We start from the raw sequence: 21,110 nt of genomic DNA, 5'->3' as shown, positions 1-21,110 counted from the left end.
TTTTAGAAAATGAATTTTTTAATCAATAAGTATCTTATCGCATCAGATTCTAGGAAATATGTATTTAACATACACATCTTTTGTCCCTTTATCAATAAAAATTGATTGCCGTTTTGCCGTTTGCAGTTTTACAGTACAGAAAAATCGCAATTAATAAACTGGGATGATTAATATTCTCTTAAAAAAATTAATAAAGAAAGTTTTTCGATATTTATCTGTAAACTCGTTATTTAGTATATTTTCTAATATAAGTCAAGAATTTTTAGAACATTTTCGAAAGCTGAAGTTGAGAGGTCGGTTTATTTTCGGAATCACTAACTTTGAAAAATTCCACGGGGTCATCGTCAAACGAAGTGCTTCTTATTTTGTCGAGCATTAGCGGTAATCAGTATATATCGCGAAACGTACACACAAAGCATGAAAATACGTAAAATAGTAAGTGGAAATGGATTACCGAAATATGAAAATTGAAAGCGAAACACATAAAAAGGGCAATTTGAAGAGATATTATTATTACGGAAGGCCCATGAAATTTTCCCCACTGTGCAACAGTTATTGGATCTACCCTTACTACTAGAGAGGGGTACATTTTTATTTCCGAGCAAAGCATGACTTTTTTTTATTTATTTATTATTTTTTTACATTGACATAGATAGTTGTTTTGATGTGTAGGTAAATTTCTAAGTAAAAAAGTGCACTCTTCGATTTATACACGAATTGTCTTGTATTAGAAAATATGCGGTATTCTTTATTTAAAAAGTAATTACCAATAATATTTATTTATCATCCTTTCTTAAAATTATTCTGTGTTATTATAGAGTTTATTTTTTTTATTAATATTCAAAATGAAAGACTTCGAATTAAAAGTTTAATAACCATAACCATTATAGTTTAATTAAAAGTTAAATTAAAAATTAAAAGTTAAATTAATAATTAAAAGTTTAATAACCATAATAACCATAACCACCAATTATAATAACCATGATGTTCACTTAATATGCAATATTACAGGAAATAAATGCTTAGTTATTTTCTCACAGTTATGCTACTGTAAGATATAAGCATTAATGTATTAAAATACATTAATTATTTGTTCATTATCTATTTTTAGGATATTTTTGTGTTTTCAATATAATTTTCTGTAAGTTTCATGCCTTTTTTTTTAATATTTAATTATATTATTTGGAAATTAATGCATCGAAAATCATTCAATTATCTGTTTTCTTACGAAAAAAGTAAAATGAATTAATTGAGTCTGTAGTAAAATCAAAATCAAAATCAAAATACATCAATTATATCTAAATGAGAATCATTTGGTTTCCGTTTCTGATTACATCAGGGTTGTCCAAAGGCAAGTAAGGTGAGCATTCTCAGAAATACAATGCTCATGTGAAATGACAACGCCATCATCCAGGGTTATAAATGAATGTCGGAGTGCGATTTTTAGTGCCAAATGATGATTGCATCGTTTCTTTACTTAGGCTTAGTGAAGGAGAGATTTATCAAGAATCGTAAGCCTTCGATTATCTCTAGACATTTCATCTACAGCAGAAGCAAATTCCTTGGAGATCGCTGTGCTTGTTCACCATGTTCATGACAGATCTGATATTGATTTTCGCTTTTCTCGAAAACTGATACACTTTTTAATAACAGCAATTCGTTCTAAACGTTTGACGATAAAGTCGATCAGATCACTAAGCAGCGTAATACTGTGCGCTGTAATGTTCTGCGCGCATCCTATTTTTAGTTCCACTTCATATTCATTTTTAATGCTAGAATTAGAAATGATCAATTAATAATGTCTCCAACATTCACCTCCATTAACTCTTGTTGTACTCTTTTGCTTTTTACTAGGTCTCATATTTACTTTAATATTCTAATGCAAATTGATTAATCAGTTATATACAATCTGCAATAATCCCCACCTTTAGTGCATTCTTTTTAGTGCGCTTCCTTGAGCTCTTCTCTGTTTTCTCGAAGCTGTCTTACTTTAATGCAAATTCATATTTAGTTTAATGCTCTTACTGATGGGAACTGATTAATTAGTAAAATGATTACTAACCCAGTGACAACATTTTGTTTGGGCAATTCTTACATTACGATTATAAACAGATCACAAACATTAGTTGTTACCAGGGTTGGCAAGATTTTGCCACAGGTGGAAAAAACCATGGTAAATACCGGTAAAAACCGTCCTGGCAAAAACAGGTTTTTGCCAAGCAAATTGGCAAAAAGTGGCAAAAACCTATATTTTCCAAGATGAGAGGACAAAAACACATTTTTGATACAAAATTATTCCTAAAATTGAAATATATACTATGAATATAAATAATTACAAAAAAATTAACAAAATTATTATTCCATAATTAAATGATAATGTAATAATATATCATTTTAGTAGTTTAAAACATTATTGATTGGAAAATTTGTGATTATTCTCTTTTTTCCAGTGAAATGAACTTATTTTAAATTAATATAACTATAATTTAAAGCATAAAATATCTATCAACATGTGTAGTTAATTATTGTACAAATAATAATTTTTTATAATAAATAATAATATTATACAAATAATAATATTTATTTATTTGTAAAAAAACATTTATTTTAGGATTCTAAAATGAAAAGAGATCACAAACTTTCAATCTTTTAAAAATTATTACCATTATATTAATTATTAATATGTTAAAAATAATTTTTTCATGTAATGTATCAAAATTATTATTCCTTATGATTGATTTAAATTTGTTTCAAGTATTTTGTAATAATATTTAATCAGCAATTTAGATAATTTGGTTTTTGCCGGTTTTTACCAGTTTTTGCCGGTTTTTACCAGGTTTTTGCCACTGTCCTGGCAAAAACCCCTTTTTGCCGGCAAAAACTCCAACCCTGGTTGTTACGTTACAATACATTAGTTTGTGCATTACACAATATAATCACACTTTAAACATCACTTAATAACCATAATAGCTATCTTTCGTGGCTATAACCATAATAGCTATCTATAATTTGGTGAGCATCAATTCACCAACAGAGGATCAAACCAAAGCTTTTTACTTTGGCAGTTCAGTGAGTTAACCACTGAGCCATCGTGGCTCAAACTTATTCTTAGTTGTTAAAGAAATCAGATCAATTACACTGGGTAATAAATTTGTTGCTGCATTTATAGAAGTACCCGATCTTGTCTAATTTGGGAGTAGGTATTTCAAACTTGAAATTAGTTTTGCTCTTAAAGCTATAAATTTATTTCAAATGACATTTGTCGAAATGTTCAAGTTCAAAAAGTATAACAGGGGGTCACATAAAACTTGTGACAAACTTCTAGGGAAGTTAAGACACATCATCAACAATTGCATAGGCACTCATGCTCGGAAATGTCGTCGTATGTGCCTACTCTCTTAAAATGAACTAGTGAAAATAACTCAACTTGAGTGCTATTTAACTCTTTCATCTAGATAAAACCGGTCTTCTCATCTTGAGTTAAAATCACTCAAGTGAAAGAGTTATATGGAAATAGCTCAATTTGAGAGAAAAAAATTTCACTCAAACTTGACTTATTTTCACTCGAGTTTGAGTGATTCTCAGTATTACCTGAGTGAATAGTTTTCACTCAAACTTGAGTGATTTTAACTCGTGTTTGAGCGATTTTCAGTATTTCTGTTTGTAAATTGCAGTCAAAATTTTTACTGTTAATATTCGAAATTTTTGTATTTAGTGGTGCCATCTATCGTAAGCGATAGAAAATACTATAGCTTTCGTTTAAAAAAAATTGCCTTTGAAAGAAAGCCTTAGATATGAATTTTTTTTATCATAACGTTTGTTGAATATCGAATTAGAAATATCGAATTAGATAATATAGTACTTGTGAAAGTTTTCGCTGGGAGCATATCGACACTGCGTATTCTGGGATTCGAACTGGCTTTCCGTCTGTCGTGAGATTGATCGATTAACCATCTCGGCTACAGTCCTGTGTCAAGACGGCTACAAAGAACTAATTAGTTTCATGAGCTGGATCTTGCTGGCGAGGATAAAGTTTTTATTTGTTAAATCAAATAAGGTGAAAACACAGTTAAAAAAAAATTTCAGAGTTAACAGTTTGAGTAGTAGCATTTTGTGGTTATCCAATTATTTTGATGGTATACGGTAAAACAACAATTAAATGAATTATTACTTAAGAGGGTTTTTTTATGAAAAATTCCTAACCACTGTAGATTTGAGTTTTTTTTCTTTCCTCTAAGTTACGTCAATTTTCTTTGAAGTTTAATTTTTAAAAGTGAGGAGCTCTAAACGAATTTTTAAAGTAAGCAATTTTATAAATATTATGCTCATTTCGGTTCAATTGAAAATACTATGAGTTATTTTTTTTCGAACAAATTTATTCGTTTAATTTGCTTTATTTTAAAGCTTTATTTTCAAGCAATAAAAACGGTATATTGTTTTAAATTGCCTAAATTTTTTTAAGACAAATTTCTGAAACTGAGTGAAATTAATAAATTTTTGAAGAAGACGTTAGAAGCTAAAAAATCTGGATTAAATACCCTTTTTCAAACTCAATTTTGCAAACTCTTTTGATATAAATTTGTTTAAAATCCAAACTATATATTTGTTTGATTAGAAAAAAATAAGTATAATTTTTGTTCTGCAATAATCCTAGCTTAGTATGAATTCGAATAAAAAAAATAACTAATTAACATTAAATACTTGACTTTACTTTAATATTGTTTTTACCATAAACTTTGCTCAAACATAGTTTTCTTAAGTCAGAAAGAAATAAATAATAAAAATTAATGAAAATGACATTTTTAATAAAATTACTAAAATACAGAAATATTTAAATACCTAATTTTAGACATATTTTAAACTAATTAAATTGTATCGCTTCTGAATCATAAATAATTATAATTAAATCAAGTACGTATTTTACGAATTTTGACTATTATGAATATAGATAGTTATTTCCGTTATCAATACATATGTTTAGAAATTTTACCTTATTGTGAGAAATTAATATATAATCAAAAAGAGAAAACATTATAAAAATTTAATATACCAGCCAGGAAAGCAAGATTGAAGACATCAAACTCTTTCAATTTTACAACAATGCAAAGTAACTGCAGTTTTTCTGCAGATTCATCAGAAAGAATACTTCTGAAACAATGACTGCATAATTACTTCAAATTTACTGCAGAATGACCACGGATTTAAAGTTTCAGTTTTTTCTAAATTTATGATTTTAAAGTGACCTTACTTAAACTACAGTAATTTTGTAGACAGTAGCTAAAAGTTTTTTCGAAATAAATTGCTGAGAAATTACTTCGCATTAGCTGCAAAATAACTGCAGTGTTTTTACAGTTAAGATTGCACTACAGAAGATTTGCAGTTAATTCTAGAAAAACTACGAAATTACTTCAGTTCTGTAGAATAACTACAGTTTATTTTCAGCTGGGACATAGGTATATAAATTCAAATTGAACTATATCTCATAATAAATATTACTTTTAATTTTGCTCCTACTTTTTCACAATTAATCTATAACTATTGTTAAATTCTAATTTATTTGCATTTTCAAATACTTTAATTAGCATTGTACTTTTAATTAAATATTAATTCTACATTTTCAATTTTACCTCGAAAATTTAATTTGAAGAAAAGTGGTAAGAACTTTTATGCTAGCAACAAAGGAAAAATAGTTTGTATAATGTGATAAATACTTTATGAAATAAGAAGATAGTATTGATTCTGAATTCCAATTAAATAAAAGCTAAAAACAGGATAAAAACAGAAAAATTCAAAATGCTGCTTAATTTTTTTAAATATAATATTTTCCACTTTTTCTTTGAATGATATATTTATAATAAAATACATTGAACATCTGAAGATTCTGATTTGAATGAATGGATGTTGCAGATGTGAACTTTCATAAATTAAAGACAGTCAACTTTATTAATAGAAAGCAATTTAAATAACAGCAATTATAGACTGTATGAACAATAATTTCGTAAATATCTTTTATAAAAGAAGTATAGAATGATATGAAATTAATTATCCAGAAATGTTTTGTACCAAAATTATACATCAAAAAAACTAAAACATGGATATAAATTTATTATATTAAAATAAAATGTTAAAACTTTAATATGAAGTCTGAAAAAATTCTAAAACTCTTATCAGATATAATATATTCCCACATGCTTTGACAAAGATTCTAGCAGGGAATCAAATTTTTTTAATATTTCATAATCATCCACATTTAACACTTTCAATTTTAATAAATTTTTTTGACAAATAATTTAAAAGAATAGTATATTTTATTAAAAAACGCTGAAAAACAGCTAATTTAAATGGAATGTGTATATAACACATTCAAAATAAAAGTATTTTCAAAATAAAAACAACAGAGTATATCTACTTATTGAAAAGTAAAACAGCGTCTTCTTCAGAAATATCGCTGTGAACTGAAAGTTGTTTTAATTCTTCTTAATTCAAAATATTAAATGACATATTCTCCAGAAAAAAAATTAAACGTAAAATAAGAACGAAGACATAATCTATTTAGATCACAGAACATAACAATTTTATTTAGATTTATTATCGTTTGCTTTTTAAAATAAAACGATAGAAATTCCAGCTTAAATCTCGCACGCAATTAAATAATAAATAAATCACTCAAGTTTGTGCTAAAAGCACTCAAATATTGCTTAATAAATACCACTCAAGTTTGAGTTAATGCAAAGCAAGAATTTCGCTTAAATAAGAATGTATTTCACTCAAGTTGAGTTAAAAAAATTTAACTCTTTTTTGAGTAGGGGAAATAACTCTTTTATTTTAAGAGAGTAAAGACGTTTCCCTATTATGACCTGCTCACCAAGAAACATTTCATAATAGCGAAGCATCCCTAGCGGCGTGTCACGAGATTTTCGAGCATGGGTTCCTATGCAGTCTTAAACCAGATGATGTTCCCTAACTTCTCTGGAGTATATCGCGACCCCCTGCCATATGTAACGTTTTTAAGCTTATACAATTTGACAAGATAGACTAAAAATGCCACTTAAAATAATCGTAGCTTGGAGAGGGAAACCGATTGCAGATTTGAAATCAGCAACGTGAAAATATTCAAGATCCGTTAAAAAAATATCATGCAGCAGAAAACAGAATGAAATGCATTCCCTAGTGTTATTCAGTTGATATTTCTAAACTGAAAGTTTATATTTTTCATTATTATTCTCTGAATAGTAGTATTGAGTTTTAATATGATTTGACTTTTTAATCACGTGATTTCTTTTAAAGGAAAAAATGACATTTTTGGTGAGAATCCCTGCATTCATACGAGTGTTGGCAAATCAAGCTGCAATGTGCGGGCACTCACTTATTGTGATCTGCACAAAATTCTTCGAGAAGATCTTTTGGATGTTCTCGACATGTATCCTGAATTCCAAGAAAACTTCTCTGCCAATCTCGAAATTACCTTTCCCCTCAGAGACGTAAGTATTCATGAAATTCTTCGGAATAACACCAGAAAAATTGAGGCGATTAATCTAATTATAGAGTTCGATTGATTTCATTTATTTATTATGAACTGGATGAATTACGTTACTCGGATGAGAGGAAAATGCAAATAGTAAATGAATAGATACACTGTGCCATTGGCCGCGGGTTCGAATCCTGCTCAGGGCATGGATGTTTATTTCTTTCTCTGTGTTCTATGTCCTTTCTTTTTTGTGCGTGAATGTGACCCGCCCTATAAACGGGTTTGTGGTTGTGTGACGTGGGTAACGCTGCTCCACCGCCGTGGCTTTGCCATCGGTGCCCACTGGGTAACTGGAAGAGAGTAGCATTTCTGGCTTTTCTGTGGTCAATGGGACAAATCCCAAGAGCCCGCCACTAAAAAAAAAAAAAGATACACTGTATTAATTACAAATCAAATTACAGTAAAAAGCACCGTGAAATCCATTTTTTTCGAAACATGTTACAGAACAAAAAATTTGATTTAACGTAATTTTTACAGTAATTACCGCTAAATCACTGAGTTACTCTAATTAAATAAATATTATAGTAAAATTTACGGTATAATATTTTACGGTATAATATTTTACGATAAAAATGGATTTTACGATTAAATGAATTTATTACGATTGAATAATGATTGAATGATTACGGAAGATGCAGCCAGTACTTGTTATAGTTAAGATACTGTACGTAATCATGTACAAAACTAAAACGTACGAAACAGAATAATATGAAATTGTTTTTTCGCTGCTCAATAACAATTTTAGCCTTTTGTTAACTATAATGAACTAGTATAAGACAAATAATGAACTCTTTTTAAATATCACAGAAAGCAGAACGTTGTAGTAAAGCCGATATAAAAAGTGACCGGGGGAATCGGAAAAAATTGCAATCATTGGCGCAATGCAGAAACAGTCTGATTTATCCGACGTCCAAAGGGGAACTGGCATTGGTTTTTCTGCTAAAGGTGGAAGCATTTTCGAAACGGTTAATTTTGTCAAGTGTTCGCCTACCTTTGTGGCTAGAGTATCCCTTAAGATGTGATAAGGCAAGAGTATACCTTGTGAACGATGACTGCGGGAATGCTTTCGGGTGAATAGACGTGCAATCGATGAATAACTGATCACCTACATTAACCAAGGGTGTCTTCTCAAAGTGTCTACCAACAGTGTCCTCTCAATGGTAGTTCAGAAGTCGTAGCTGCGTATAGGCGCTTCAGCAGTAAACACATGTTTAATGCACATATGCTGATTACTGTTCATTGGTGACGAAGGCTGGAAATTGTACGCCAGTCCAGCAACTGGACATCCACTAAGTAGCGACAGGTGGTTTCTCCCTATGAATCATATTTTGTGCTCACCTGGGCGTTTGTGTATATGGCGTGAAACGTCTGAAAGCAAACACCCTGCACCTGCATCAGTTTTCGAGATTTTCCAAGCTGAAGAAGGGAGGTAATCTGGGAAATGTTTTGTGGCATTCTCGGGGTGTAGTCTTCATTATGGAAACCACGGTGGATCAACAAAAGTACGAATCTGTCCACCCCAACATGTGAATTGTTTTCCTATGGCGTGTACCAGCAGGACAATGCGTCGTGTTATAAAGCTCGTAGGGTAGTGCGTAGATGGCTACGGCACTGGAGTCGGTATTGCTCAACATACAGTGAACATCCTCAAGAATCTATTTTACTCTCGTTTTGCATGTTTCGCAGCAGTTCTCTCAGTGAAAAGTGATTATTCAGGGCTTTGCACGTAGTAACATTATAACTGGACTGTGTATATGATATAATACATATGATATGACAATATTTCTCTACTTGTATTTAGGAAGATCAAGCTGGTGTCGATCCAGATCTATTTAGGTGCAAGCAGAGCTACAGGCCAGCTAGTATTTCGGAAGATGGTAAACAGCTTATTACTTTCTTATAAATAATAGAGGGGATGAGAAATAAAAGGTCTTCGATAGTCCTTTCACAAATTATAGTTTTCTTTAAAATTTTTATTTAATCCTTTTACCAATTAATTAAATAATTTTTCTCATTCATTTAGTTTCTCCTCCTTTCTTTCAGTAATCTGTTGAGTTTTTCCCCTCAATCGTTAATTTACTCATTCATTCATTACTGCATTTACAATTTTTTTAGAACAACACCGGATGATGATGTTTACACCATATGACTCCAATAAAGACATCACTTTATAAAACGAAGTTAAATAATAATACTCGTACGGAGTGTATTAAAGAGCATAAGCGCTGTAAAATGCCATGAATCTTTACTGTATAATTTTTTTTTTCATAACGAATAATCGTTAAAGAAATAGTTGTCTTACTTTTGCGTTGCTTACTGATTTAAAAACCCATTTAAACATGCTTTGAACTATAAGCATCTATTTTAAAATAAAGTAATTTGTAAAATTTAATTTTTGTAAAAACAGAAATATAAAAACACATATCAGAAAAGTTCGATGGCATTCAATTTTTTGCTATAATATTGATGTATAGTAAAATATAAAAAAATTTAATTATGTTAATTTATTTTAATACGTATGATTTAAAATTATTCGTCATAATTAAATATTTTCTTTTAGCCTTATTTGTTTCAATAGTACTACATAAAAAACAAAATCATTTCTAAATGTATAGAAAACAAAGAAAATGTTAATTATTTTTCAAAAAATAAAATTATTCATTTTAAAGTGCATTGAAACTTTTAATTTGTATTTAAACATTTCACAGTTATTTGTAGTTACTTTTATAATCAATTAAATATAACTTTCGGTATTTTTTAAACATATTTATTCATTTCAATAGTTCAAAAATGCTGTTCAATAAACGTGAAACGAGTCAATCATTGCTAATAATTTACATTTCGACAGTTAAGACTGGGAATAATTTCTGGTATATTGTCTGAAATAGAATATTTTGAATGCATTTACTCATTTCAAATATTTAGAATTCAGTATTGCTATTTGAGCGTATATTTTCAAAATATTCACAGAAATATTTTGAAAGCCTTGGATATTATAATTTAAAATAACTGCCAGACTTGAATTTCTATCGAACAATTATGGAAATTGGATATATGTTATTTTAAAAACATGAAAATTAAAAACATAACTATCTTTGTGTTTATTTTATAGCCATTTTATTTTTAATTTATTTTTTTAAAAAATTGAAGAAATGATTAAATAAAGAGTATGATTAAAATGATAAATCATCGCACTTTAATATAGTAATTATCTCACTTGTATTTAATTTTTCATTTGTGTTCAAAGTGAAATTTAAATCCAATACAGAATTATAAGCAATTAACAAAGCGTTTTAAAACTTATAGTATTTTTCCTAGAACAATTGATTTGTTTTAATATATAAAGCAGAGCAATGGACATAATTCTTCATATATTCCAGTTGCCTTGAAATTTTCTTATAAGAGTGCATAATTTGCATTAATATATCCTTTGAATCAGTAATTATTTCAAATTAATGAAAAGAATCAATTAAATTGAAGTAAACTTGCAATTGACTTAAACTAGTGGTTCTCAAATGGTGTTCACAGGGATCAGGGGTGAAAGCGAGACGGAAAAGAGGAAAGGCTGGTAGTAAAACCATTTCAGTTATAGCTAGTTTTGGAGAGGAGTTTACTTATTCTTTTTTTAAATTTTTCAACAATATCTACTTTATCTTGGAAAAGAAGCAGTTTCATATATATGCCAGAATTATAAAAGAAATCTTGATAGTTACAGATATTTCATTTTTTTCGAAAAAAATGCTGGAATGAAATGTTTTACGTACCAGGTTTTTCTCTTTTCCGTCTTGCTATATAAGGGCTTTCACCCATGACAGGGATTCCAAGAGTTTGAACACTTTTTAATCAGCTACGCTTTCAGAAACTTGTTATAAATTTTATATTTAATTAAAAATCTATTTTTTTAAAATCACCGTTATTTTATGAAATCATTTAATTAAAATCCTGGTGGAAAAAAAAGCTAAATTGGAAAAAAAAATATTTTCTAATGACAATATGTTGAATGAACAAAGAAGTTATGCACTTACGAAAAATTTCCTTAGTATTTAGCATTGAATAAAATTAACCAAACTCAAAAATAAAGAAGTATGTTTCTGTGATGTTTCTCCTTACTTTAATATTTACCATATTTTATTTTGTTGTCTTTATTTCAACTAAAACCATATTTCAGCTCTTAATTTCCAGTTTATGTATACACTAAAATGAAATAATGAGCTATATCAACAGACACTTGTGTGTGTGTTGGTCTACACTCTTGAGCTGTTTACACTCCAGAACTGTAAATTCAACTGTCTGATTTATAGCCCAATTTTAACACTAACATTGATAAACCGATACGATGTAAAAATTTCATTCTTCACGCATTTATTAAATATTTTCAAAATAATTAATAAAATTTCAACCCGCAAATATTTTGAAAATAAATAATAGCCTTTTACTAGTTAATATGCTCATATTTGCTATTGAAATTTATTCATTAAATCTCAGGGGTTCCGCCAAAAGAAAGTCCATCATTTAGGGTTCCCTAATCGAAAAAAAAATTACGAACCGTTACTTCAAGCCAGGCAGCTTTTCTCATGTTTTTTTTTTAATATGTTTTAAAAGTTCCAAAAAATATTACAGAAATTATCAATAGATATAGGTTTTATCTTTGTAAAGATGGATAGCTTTGTTCAGATTAAAAGACATAAATTTTGTTCCAGAAGATCCACGCACTTATGCCTATCAGTATCCTAGACCGAGAAGAAAACGAGCCACTCGTCAATCCTATCTCGGTGAAGGAATTGCAGGTTTTAGCGATGACGAGGATGACCGTCAACGATTCAGTGGTTATGGCACAATCGAATTCAGTCCAGACAAAGCAGGACAAGATGTCACACCCGCAAATTTGAATTTTGAAAACAGAGAGGAAAAGAAACATAGTCTGAGAAGCTCCATTTCTGGTAATTGCATTAAATTTACACGGATCAAAAATTTGGGCTATGTATATACTTGTAATTAATTGTTAACTGTCAGAATTTTGAAAATAGAGAGGAAAAGAAACAAAGTTTGAGAAGCTCCATTTGTGGTAACTATATAAAATTTTACACCGGTCAAAAAGTTGGGCTAGGTATATATCTGGAATTAATTGTTAACTGTCAGAATTTTGAAAACAGAGAGGAAAAGAAACATAGTCTGAGAAGCTCCATTTCTGGTAACTACATTAAATTTACACGGGTCAAAAATTTGGGCTAGGTATATATCTGGAATTAATTGTTAACTGTCAGAATTTTGACAATAGATAGGAAAAGAAACATAGTTTGAGAAGTTCCATTTCTGGTAACTATATTAAATTTGCACTGGTCAAAAAGTTGGGCTAGGTATATATCTGGAATTAATTGATAACTGTCAGAATTTTGACAATAGATAGGAAAATAAACATAGTTTGAGACGCTCCATTTGTGATAACTATATTAAATTTACACTGCTCGAAAAGTTGGGCTAGGTATATATCTGGAATTAATTGTTAACTGTCAGAATTTTGACAATAGATAGGAAAAGAAACATAGTTTGAGAAGCTCCATTTCTGGTACCTACATTAAATTTACACTGCTCAGAAAATTGGGCTAGGTATAAAAATTAATTGTGACTGTCAGAATTTTACAAATAGATAGATCAAGCAACATAGTCTGACAAGTTCCATTTTTTCTGACTATATTAAATTTACATTGGTCAAAAATTTGGGTCAGGAATATATGAAATTAATTGTTACTGATAGAATTTTGAAAATAGATCGGAAATAAACATAGTCTGAGAAGTTCCATTTCTGGTAACTATGTTAAATTTACACTGGTCAAAAAGTTGGGCTAGGAATATATTTAAATGCTACTGTTACTGATACTGTTTAATTGTTACTGTCAGAATTTAGAAAATAGATAAGAAAATAAACATATTCTGAGAAGCTCCATGTCCAGTAATTATATTAAATTTACACTGGTTAGAAATTAAGTTCGGAATATGTTTGAAATCAGAATATCTATACATCCATTTTTAATGCCCATATAATTTACCTAAAAGATTTTAAAGCAATCTTTTTTCAGAATTATTTCTTATATTTTTATTTTTAATCTTTTTTAAATAAAATTTTAATATGTTAGATACAAAAATAAATTACATCATTTTTAATTTTGAAATTTTAAAAATTTAATATATGGAGTAGTTTTTGAGATGCGAAATTGTAAGAAAAAAATCTTTTTTACGCATTATTATGTACTGCCATTTATTTATATTTATTGATACGAGAAAAAAAGACTATCAATATTTATGCTTATTTTTTTCATGAAGTAGTATACTGTTCATCCCTAATTCACTTCATTTATTTTTCCTTTTTCAAAATAATTTGAAATTTAATAGTCACTTTTTAAGCGAAAAAGTCCCTTTTCACTTTTTTTATTCCTATAAAAGTTAAAACGCAATGTAGGCTTACCTCTTGTACACTAAAATTATTTGAAATTTTTAACTGAAATAAAACATTTGTGTCGAAATCTATTTTCAAAATCCTTATAAAAAATGAGCCAATAAATTTTTTTTTTAATAAACAATTATAATTAGCTTTTTATCTCCCTTACTCTTGGGTGAATTAATGACAAAAATATTCGAATGTTAGATATCTAATAAATTTTGACAAATATATAGGAGCTTGAAAATTATATTTTTGCTTTTGTTTATGCAGCTACAATCGCACAAGCAAAAAGTATTTCTTGCAATCAAATTCTTTTTCTGCTTTATTAGCTAGAAAATAAGTAATAAAGTTTAGCCTTTTTATTTCTTTAGCTTTCCTTTTATCTAAAATTTTGTCAATGAGTGTCGTTACGAAAAAAATTAAATTTAATAATATTAATGCCAAGTCACTAAACAGTGAGCTTCACATCTTTTGTTTACAAGTGCAAAAAAAAGTTCTTTGTTTTAGTTATTGTATAGTTTCACAACGTTAAATGTTTCGAAAATCTTAAGTGACTTATAATTTCATTGTGTAATTTGTTTAAAACACCATAATTTTAGAACAAAATGATAATTTAAAAATCTATTTTCGTTTCCCACAAGAATAAAGTTAAATTCAATTAGCTTTTTATAAATGTTAATTTTTTCTAATTTTACAAATTATTTGAATGCTAAATTTATAATTCATTATTTGGTAGTGCAGGGATTTTAAGAATATGAATAATAAAATAATTGCTTGAAACTTCAAATGTCTGATTTTCTATTAAAAGTTTTGAATTGCGATTAAAGTAGACAAGAAAAGAAGGTAAAGATCAATGTTTGAAATAGAATAAGAAATAATTTTGAATACAGGTAGTTTTGTTTTTTATTTATTGATTTATTCTCGTAGTTTCTGATACAAGAATAAGTGGAAAAATACTTTGAGATAACGTTTTATGGCCTCTCTATACCTATATTTCATATTATTATATGTAAACATATATAAAACAGTAATCCCGTTAATATTATATTGTAAATTAACTAGTTTTCCAAAATGTACTTTGATGAATTTTTTCTTAATCTCCATAAAATACAATATAAATACCCTCTAATAAATTTACGCAAAATTTGGAGAGTTAACCGTTTATTTCTAAGGTTAGCTTATTTCTTGGAGAAAATGGTCAGTGCCAATAAATGCAAGGAAATTAAGCAAAATTTATTGGTAGAGTAAATCGGTAATTTATATGGCCCGTTCTCTTCATTAAGAAAAAAGCCCAGAGATCGTAAATGTAATTGACTTTGGCGAAACTAGTAGAGCTAAACGCTGATTCATACGGCAAGTTTTCTTCTTTGAGAAAAAAAGTCGCGTGGAATAAAACTTCTTAAATCTCTCGGTTGAGGTTCAGTACACAATTTTCCATGGTGGTTACATGATCTGACAATGGAGCCAAAGTTCCCAGGTTCGAATCCAGCCGGAGCCAAAGAATTAATCTCCTTCACTCTCTCCTTATTGGAGATCCTGGGCAACAACTCTGGACTCTCTAACTCTTTGACAGATCGCAGCACCACACTTATTTGATTCGTTACATGATTTGCCATGATTCGACAAACAAATCGCTTGAGTCTCAAACAATACCAAAGCTCAAATCACGGAATATTTTTGTGAACGTAATTTTAATTTATGGTCAGTGGCTATATAATTTACGAAAAGAATTTTTTTATGGTCATTGTAGCTTAACAGGCATAGTTTTATTTTTACGATCAGCAACTGGAAGTTTTTTCTTTTAGTCACAGATTGCTATCTAGCGATTATAGAAATTTTCAAGGCATTGGCTTTACAGTGTAGCATGTTTTCATGTCTTAATATTTTCTCTGAAATACATAACCTCATTTGACTTAAAATAGGCATATTATAAAATTTTCAAATAACTATTTTTTTAATCAGTTAAATGTTTTAAAAATTACTTTAGAACACTTTAAACTGGAATAAGATGTGAGACATATTTCTGACGAACTTAAATTTTGAACTTTTTTAACTAATTTTTTTTGTTGATATGTATTGGTTTGAAAATTTGATTGCTAAAGATATTGAGTTGTTCGGAAAATACGTTCGTTTTTTTCTTAGTCGAAGACTTAATTATAATGTTTCTCTGTCAATTTTCCACCTAAGTGGCATAATTATTACATATTTTAAAAGATGATGCAGCAATGCTTGCTAATTGAAAAGTTCGATCGATAAGCAGTAGTTTTTGGTTGGTGCGTTTTTTTGGATAGTCAAAGAAGAATTTTCAGTATATTTTATTTTTCTTTATTATTGAAATGGGAAAAATACTGTCCAAGCAAGAAAAAAAAACGATCTTATGTGTATGGAGAAGATGTATTGGCAGTACGTGACGAAATTGGTTTTCAAACGTTTTATCCGGCAAAATTTCTGATTTGCACGGAGATGCACAACGTTAGTTTTCGCTAACGAAGATCTATAAAAGCATTAATTGTTGCAAAGTGGTAAATAACAACTAGTGAAATCGCTGAGATATTAAAGTTATCGAATTCAACTATTCATGACCATTTGAAAATTCAAAAGATTTAATCACAAAACTTGACGAATGAGTTTATATTATTAGGGAAAGAAATATGTGCTGACGTCTGTGAATTGCTTCTCATGCGCCATAAAAATTATCCCGTTTTGAAACGGTCACCGGTGGGGAAAAAATTGTGTGTTTTCTACCACAATGTTTCGGTCCCTACAAACTTTTTCAGATGGTAAAACCTTTACTTCAAATAAGGAGATCTAACATCTCTTGGCCAAAAAGAGGAGTAAGGTTTTTCCAAAAAAAGGAACGAAAATTTTATGCACATGAAATCATGCTACTACCGGAAAGATGATTGAACCAAAACTGGCACTATATGATTTAATAAAACAGTCATTCACCATAGAAAACCGCCTTTCATTTTCATAAAAAAGCGAAATTACTTTCTGAACAATCCAATATGCTAATAAATTTGTTTTTTTTTTAAAACATTTCCTGTAAAAATGCTCTGTGATGAAACATTGCAGCAAAGGTTCCGAAAAACCGGAAACTTTTTCGTTTTTCTCGTTTATCATTTTTAAAAGACATTGCGTTACAGTAGATTTAAATTCTTTCTTGTGCATTGCCTACGTATCATTATTGATCGCTGCGCAAAATCTTAAGAAATAAACATTTCCTATATAAAAATACATTTGTTTGACTAGATTTTGCTTCCACCGAGGAAGGTACTTGAAGCATCTTTCGCAAATCGGGCTGATGTTTTTAGAGACGATTTTTTTTACATTCGTAAATCTTATTGAAAATTTAATTTCCTTTTCACAAAGTAATTTTTAAATAATTAAAAATTAAAGATTACAATTTTGAAGTCTGAAAGTTATCATTAACCGCAAATGAAGAACTTTTGTGTACTGAAAATTGTTGCTTTAATTAACTTTTTTTCCCTATATTTGCATTTTAAAAGATTACAAATAAAAGAAATATAAAAATTTGAAATAAAATTTTATCGTTTTGAATAATGAATTGAAACTATTCTTGAAGACAGCTATTTATTGGCTGCTTTTCAACTCTAATGAGAAATAGTATAAAATGCATTTCCGTTTTGTTTAAGCAGCATTTACGCTTCATAATAAAATAAAAAAATTCAACATAATTCTTCCAATTGAACTTGTTGTCGTGCATTTGACAAAATTTCTGTGATTTTTTTTTCATTTTTGATTATTAAATTATATTTGTTATTATATTATTTTTTATTATAATTTTTTTATTATTAAATTATTTTTATGGTTAAATTATTTTTTATTATCATTTTTCATTACTAAATTATTTTTATAGTTATATTATTTTTTATTTTCTTATTATTATAATATTTTTATTATTTTCAATTATTATATCTCTACAAAACGAAACGAAATAGTCCAAAAAATTATACGTATTATTTTAAAACCGGAAAAACTAACTCGAAAAAATATTCAGTTAATTTGAGAGTGTCACTTTCTTTGTAAATTAGGGTGATTTTTTTTCCATCATTATATTGGAGAAAAATATTGATACGCTCATATTTCATATTTTGCCTTATAAGACTTTTGATTTGGATGACTCTCATATCTAATAAATTAAGTTTGTTTTTAGCTAATTCCACCAAAAAATTAGCCTGGAGAGAAATTTGATTTTGATGATCCTTATCTATATCTTATAAATTAACTTTTAAATGACTCTTGACCATATCTTATAAATTAACTAAATTAGCTAATTTAACCGAAATAAAATTTAGGCTTAAGGAATTAAGGCTGGGGACAATAAACTAAATATACGACATGTCATACTTTCAAATAATATCATCAACAATATTTTCAATGCTTAGCTCGAAATAAGCTCTGTATTAACATAATCAGTATCACTCTTCTTTTTCGAAATTTTAAAAATGTCCCTCTTCTCAGCTTCCATGAAGCGTTTTAAAACATTGAATCCCTAGTTTTGAAAAAAAAACCTGCATTTTAACTTGCTATTTTTTTCACTCACTGTACATTAAAAATACTGTAAAGTGTAAAAATAATGTGTTTTAGATATAAATTCCGTGTGCCAGTATTTTTTTTTTGCCAGAAATATTCTTGTTTATAATCTAGTTCCGCCAAGCAAATTTCAGTTATTTGTCTTCTCTCTTCGATTTTAAACCAAAAAAAAAAAACTTCTTTGAGATGTATAAAAAAAAGGCATGAGATACCTCTTTTAGGTGAGTTTCGTTTCAAATCACACTTTCACTGAATTTGTCTCGAACAGAAGTTGCATGTGAAGAACAGAAACTGAATTTCAAGCTGTTATTTTTTAAACTGTAGGCAGTTTTTCTGTTATAAAATGTCAGCTAAAAGTGAATTTATGAAAAATATCTGACTGGGTTATATAACTAACTAATGTTACTAGATGATTAGTTAGTAACATACTAATCTGTTATATAACTAACTAATCATCTGTTAATAAAACTAGGATAAATTGTATGATAGTTTAAGTAATTGTATGATAACTGAAGTTATTGTGAAACACTTTTTATTTGAGTTATGATCAAATTTATGAGCTAAAAAGAGAATCTACAAAAGTGTTATGTGTTAATTAAGCTAGGATAAACTGTATGATAGTTGTAGTAATTGTATAATAACTGAAATAATTAAAAGATAATTTTTAATTGAGTCATGCTTAAATTTTTCAGTTAAAAAGCAATTATATCAAAGTATGATCTGGTAAAAAAAAAATGAAAATTCGTAAAAGAACTGAATTAATTGATAAACAATTTTTTATTGAATTATGAACAAGTTTGAAACCTTCTGCATCATTATTCAACTCTGTAAAAAATTCCGGATCAAATTATTGTATAAATTACCAGCACTTTGGGTACATCTATGAAATCCATTTCATTGTAAAATATTATGCCGTCAATTTTTACACCAATATCTATTTAATTAGAGTGATTTTGAGGTAATTATTACCGTAAAAACTACGGTTTATTAGATGTTTTGTTTCGTAGCATTTTCTAGTAAAATAGGATTTTACTGTAAAAAGTACTTCTTGTCGTAGTACTTGAGTGTCGGTACTTCTTACCGTAATTTGATCCAGAATTTTTTTTTATAGTGTATCTAGAAACCACTGATATAATAATATAATAATCAATGAAATATAAAAATTGTTACAATGGATTAAATTATTAAATCCTTTAAAAATTTTAAAATCGATAAATAACATTCAGTTTTTCTTATTGAAATAAAAAAATATTCTTAAAATTCCCTTATTGATGAATAGTAATTTTTTTAAACTCAAATTAAACAATCCAAACAACTTTTTTTTGTCTATAAATATTTCAAACAGTGATTTTAAATTTTAAAATTCAAAATTTAAATACATTTTGCTACAAAATTGTCAAATTAATTGCCCTTTCCTAAGAGGAAAATATATAATCTCAGTTCATTCACTTTCGGATCAAATATGAATATTGTATGTCTTTTTTGATTAATTATTTTTTTGAATGAATATCCTCCATAGGCTCAGTGGGTATTAACTTCTGCAACACATAAGATACAGTGAATGATTAAAATTATATTATTTATAAATTTTCGTCTTTTTTATAGGGCATAGTTTTCTCTATTTGCTATTCGTGTTTTCATATTTTATCTGTGAAATTGAAAAGATAAAATTCAATTTCAGTAACTATGATTAGGAAATAAAACTGGAATTAAAGCACTTTAAATTCGCGCTGCTTTTTGTGAGAAGCAAACCCGATTTTAATTTCTCACGGCGTTTTATTGCCTTAAGTATTCAATTTGTATTGTCTATTTTATTTACTTATTTTTCAATAACTATTTTATAGCTGGTTACGTAGTTAGATGGGTGAGACATTCCTTAAAATGAGTATACATTTTTTTGTCTTTTTAATTATTGGGTATAGTTTATTCCAATCATTATTTGTGTTTGCATATTTTTTTAACTAATGGAAGTGTTACGGCTAGTAAATGATTAAGCGGACAGTAGATTTCTAAAGTGATTTTTTTTAATTTTTTATAATAGAAGCCTCGATTTTGGTATGCAGCATAACGTTTGTATTAGGCTTCAAATATAAATGTAAAAAGAAATTAAGAAGACAGTAGTTAAAATATATACTTAATTACATTGAATAAAAAGAGTTCCTTTCACTACAAATACTAAGCAATAATTTTAATTTTTAAAAAAAAATTTAGTCTCATCTAATTCTCAGAAAAAAGTTTGCTTGAAATTTTTTTAAAAATATACGTCTATATACATAAAAAATAATAAAATTTAAATTTTCATAAAATTTTTATTGTAAAATACTCCTTTTTTTAAAAAAATAAAATGCAGTTTAAATTTAAATTAGAGACTTCATTTTAAGTAACATTTGTTTTAGACCTTATTTATGACCAAAAAAATTGAAAAATATTAAATATTTTGGCAAAGTTTTTAATGGGACATTTTGAATGACATTCAATTATGCAATTAAATTAAGTCATATTATTACAATATAAAAACTATTAGAAATGTATTATATTATTATAAATTTCTTATATTTTCAAAGGAAACTAATACTTTTAATCTGT

General features: G+C 28.0%; 1 protein-coding gene across 1 annotated transcript in view; it reads left to right on the top strand.

Moving 5' to 3' along the window:
* The window catches only part of LOC107443883 (voltage-gated inwardly rectifying potassium channel KCNH6), a 398,114-nt gene that overhangs the window by 353,783 nt on the left and 23,221 nt on the right, over window positions 1–21,110 (top strand). The window contains exons 12-14 of the mRNA XM_071183149.1: window positions 7,288–7,481; window positions 9,330–9,405; window positions 12,229–12,468. Of these exons, the coding sequence (XP_071039250.1) occupies window positions 7,288–7,481; window positions 9,330–9,405; window positions 12,229–12,468 (510 nt within the window). The remainder of the gene's footprint in view (window positions 1–7,287; window positions 7,482–9,329; window positions 9,406–12,228; window positions 12,469–21,110) is intronic.

Source organism: Parasteatoda tepidariorum, chromosome 7, assembly GCF_043381705.1.
Source record: "Parasteatoda tepidariorum isolate YZ-2023 chromosome 7, CAS_Ptep_4.0, whole genome shotgun sequence".
In the NCBI taxonomy this organism is placed as follows: Eukaryota; Metazoa; Arthropoda; class Arachnida; order Araneae; family Theridiidae; genus Parasteatoda; species Parasteatoda tepidariorum.
The sequence above is the reverse complement of the archived record's forward strand: the minus strand, read 5'-3'. Positions and strand labels throughout refer to the sequence as shown.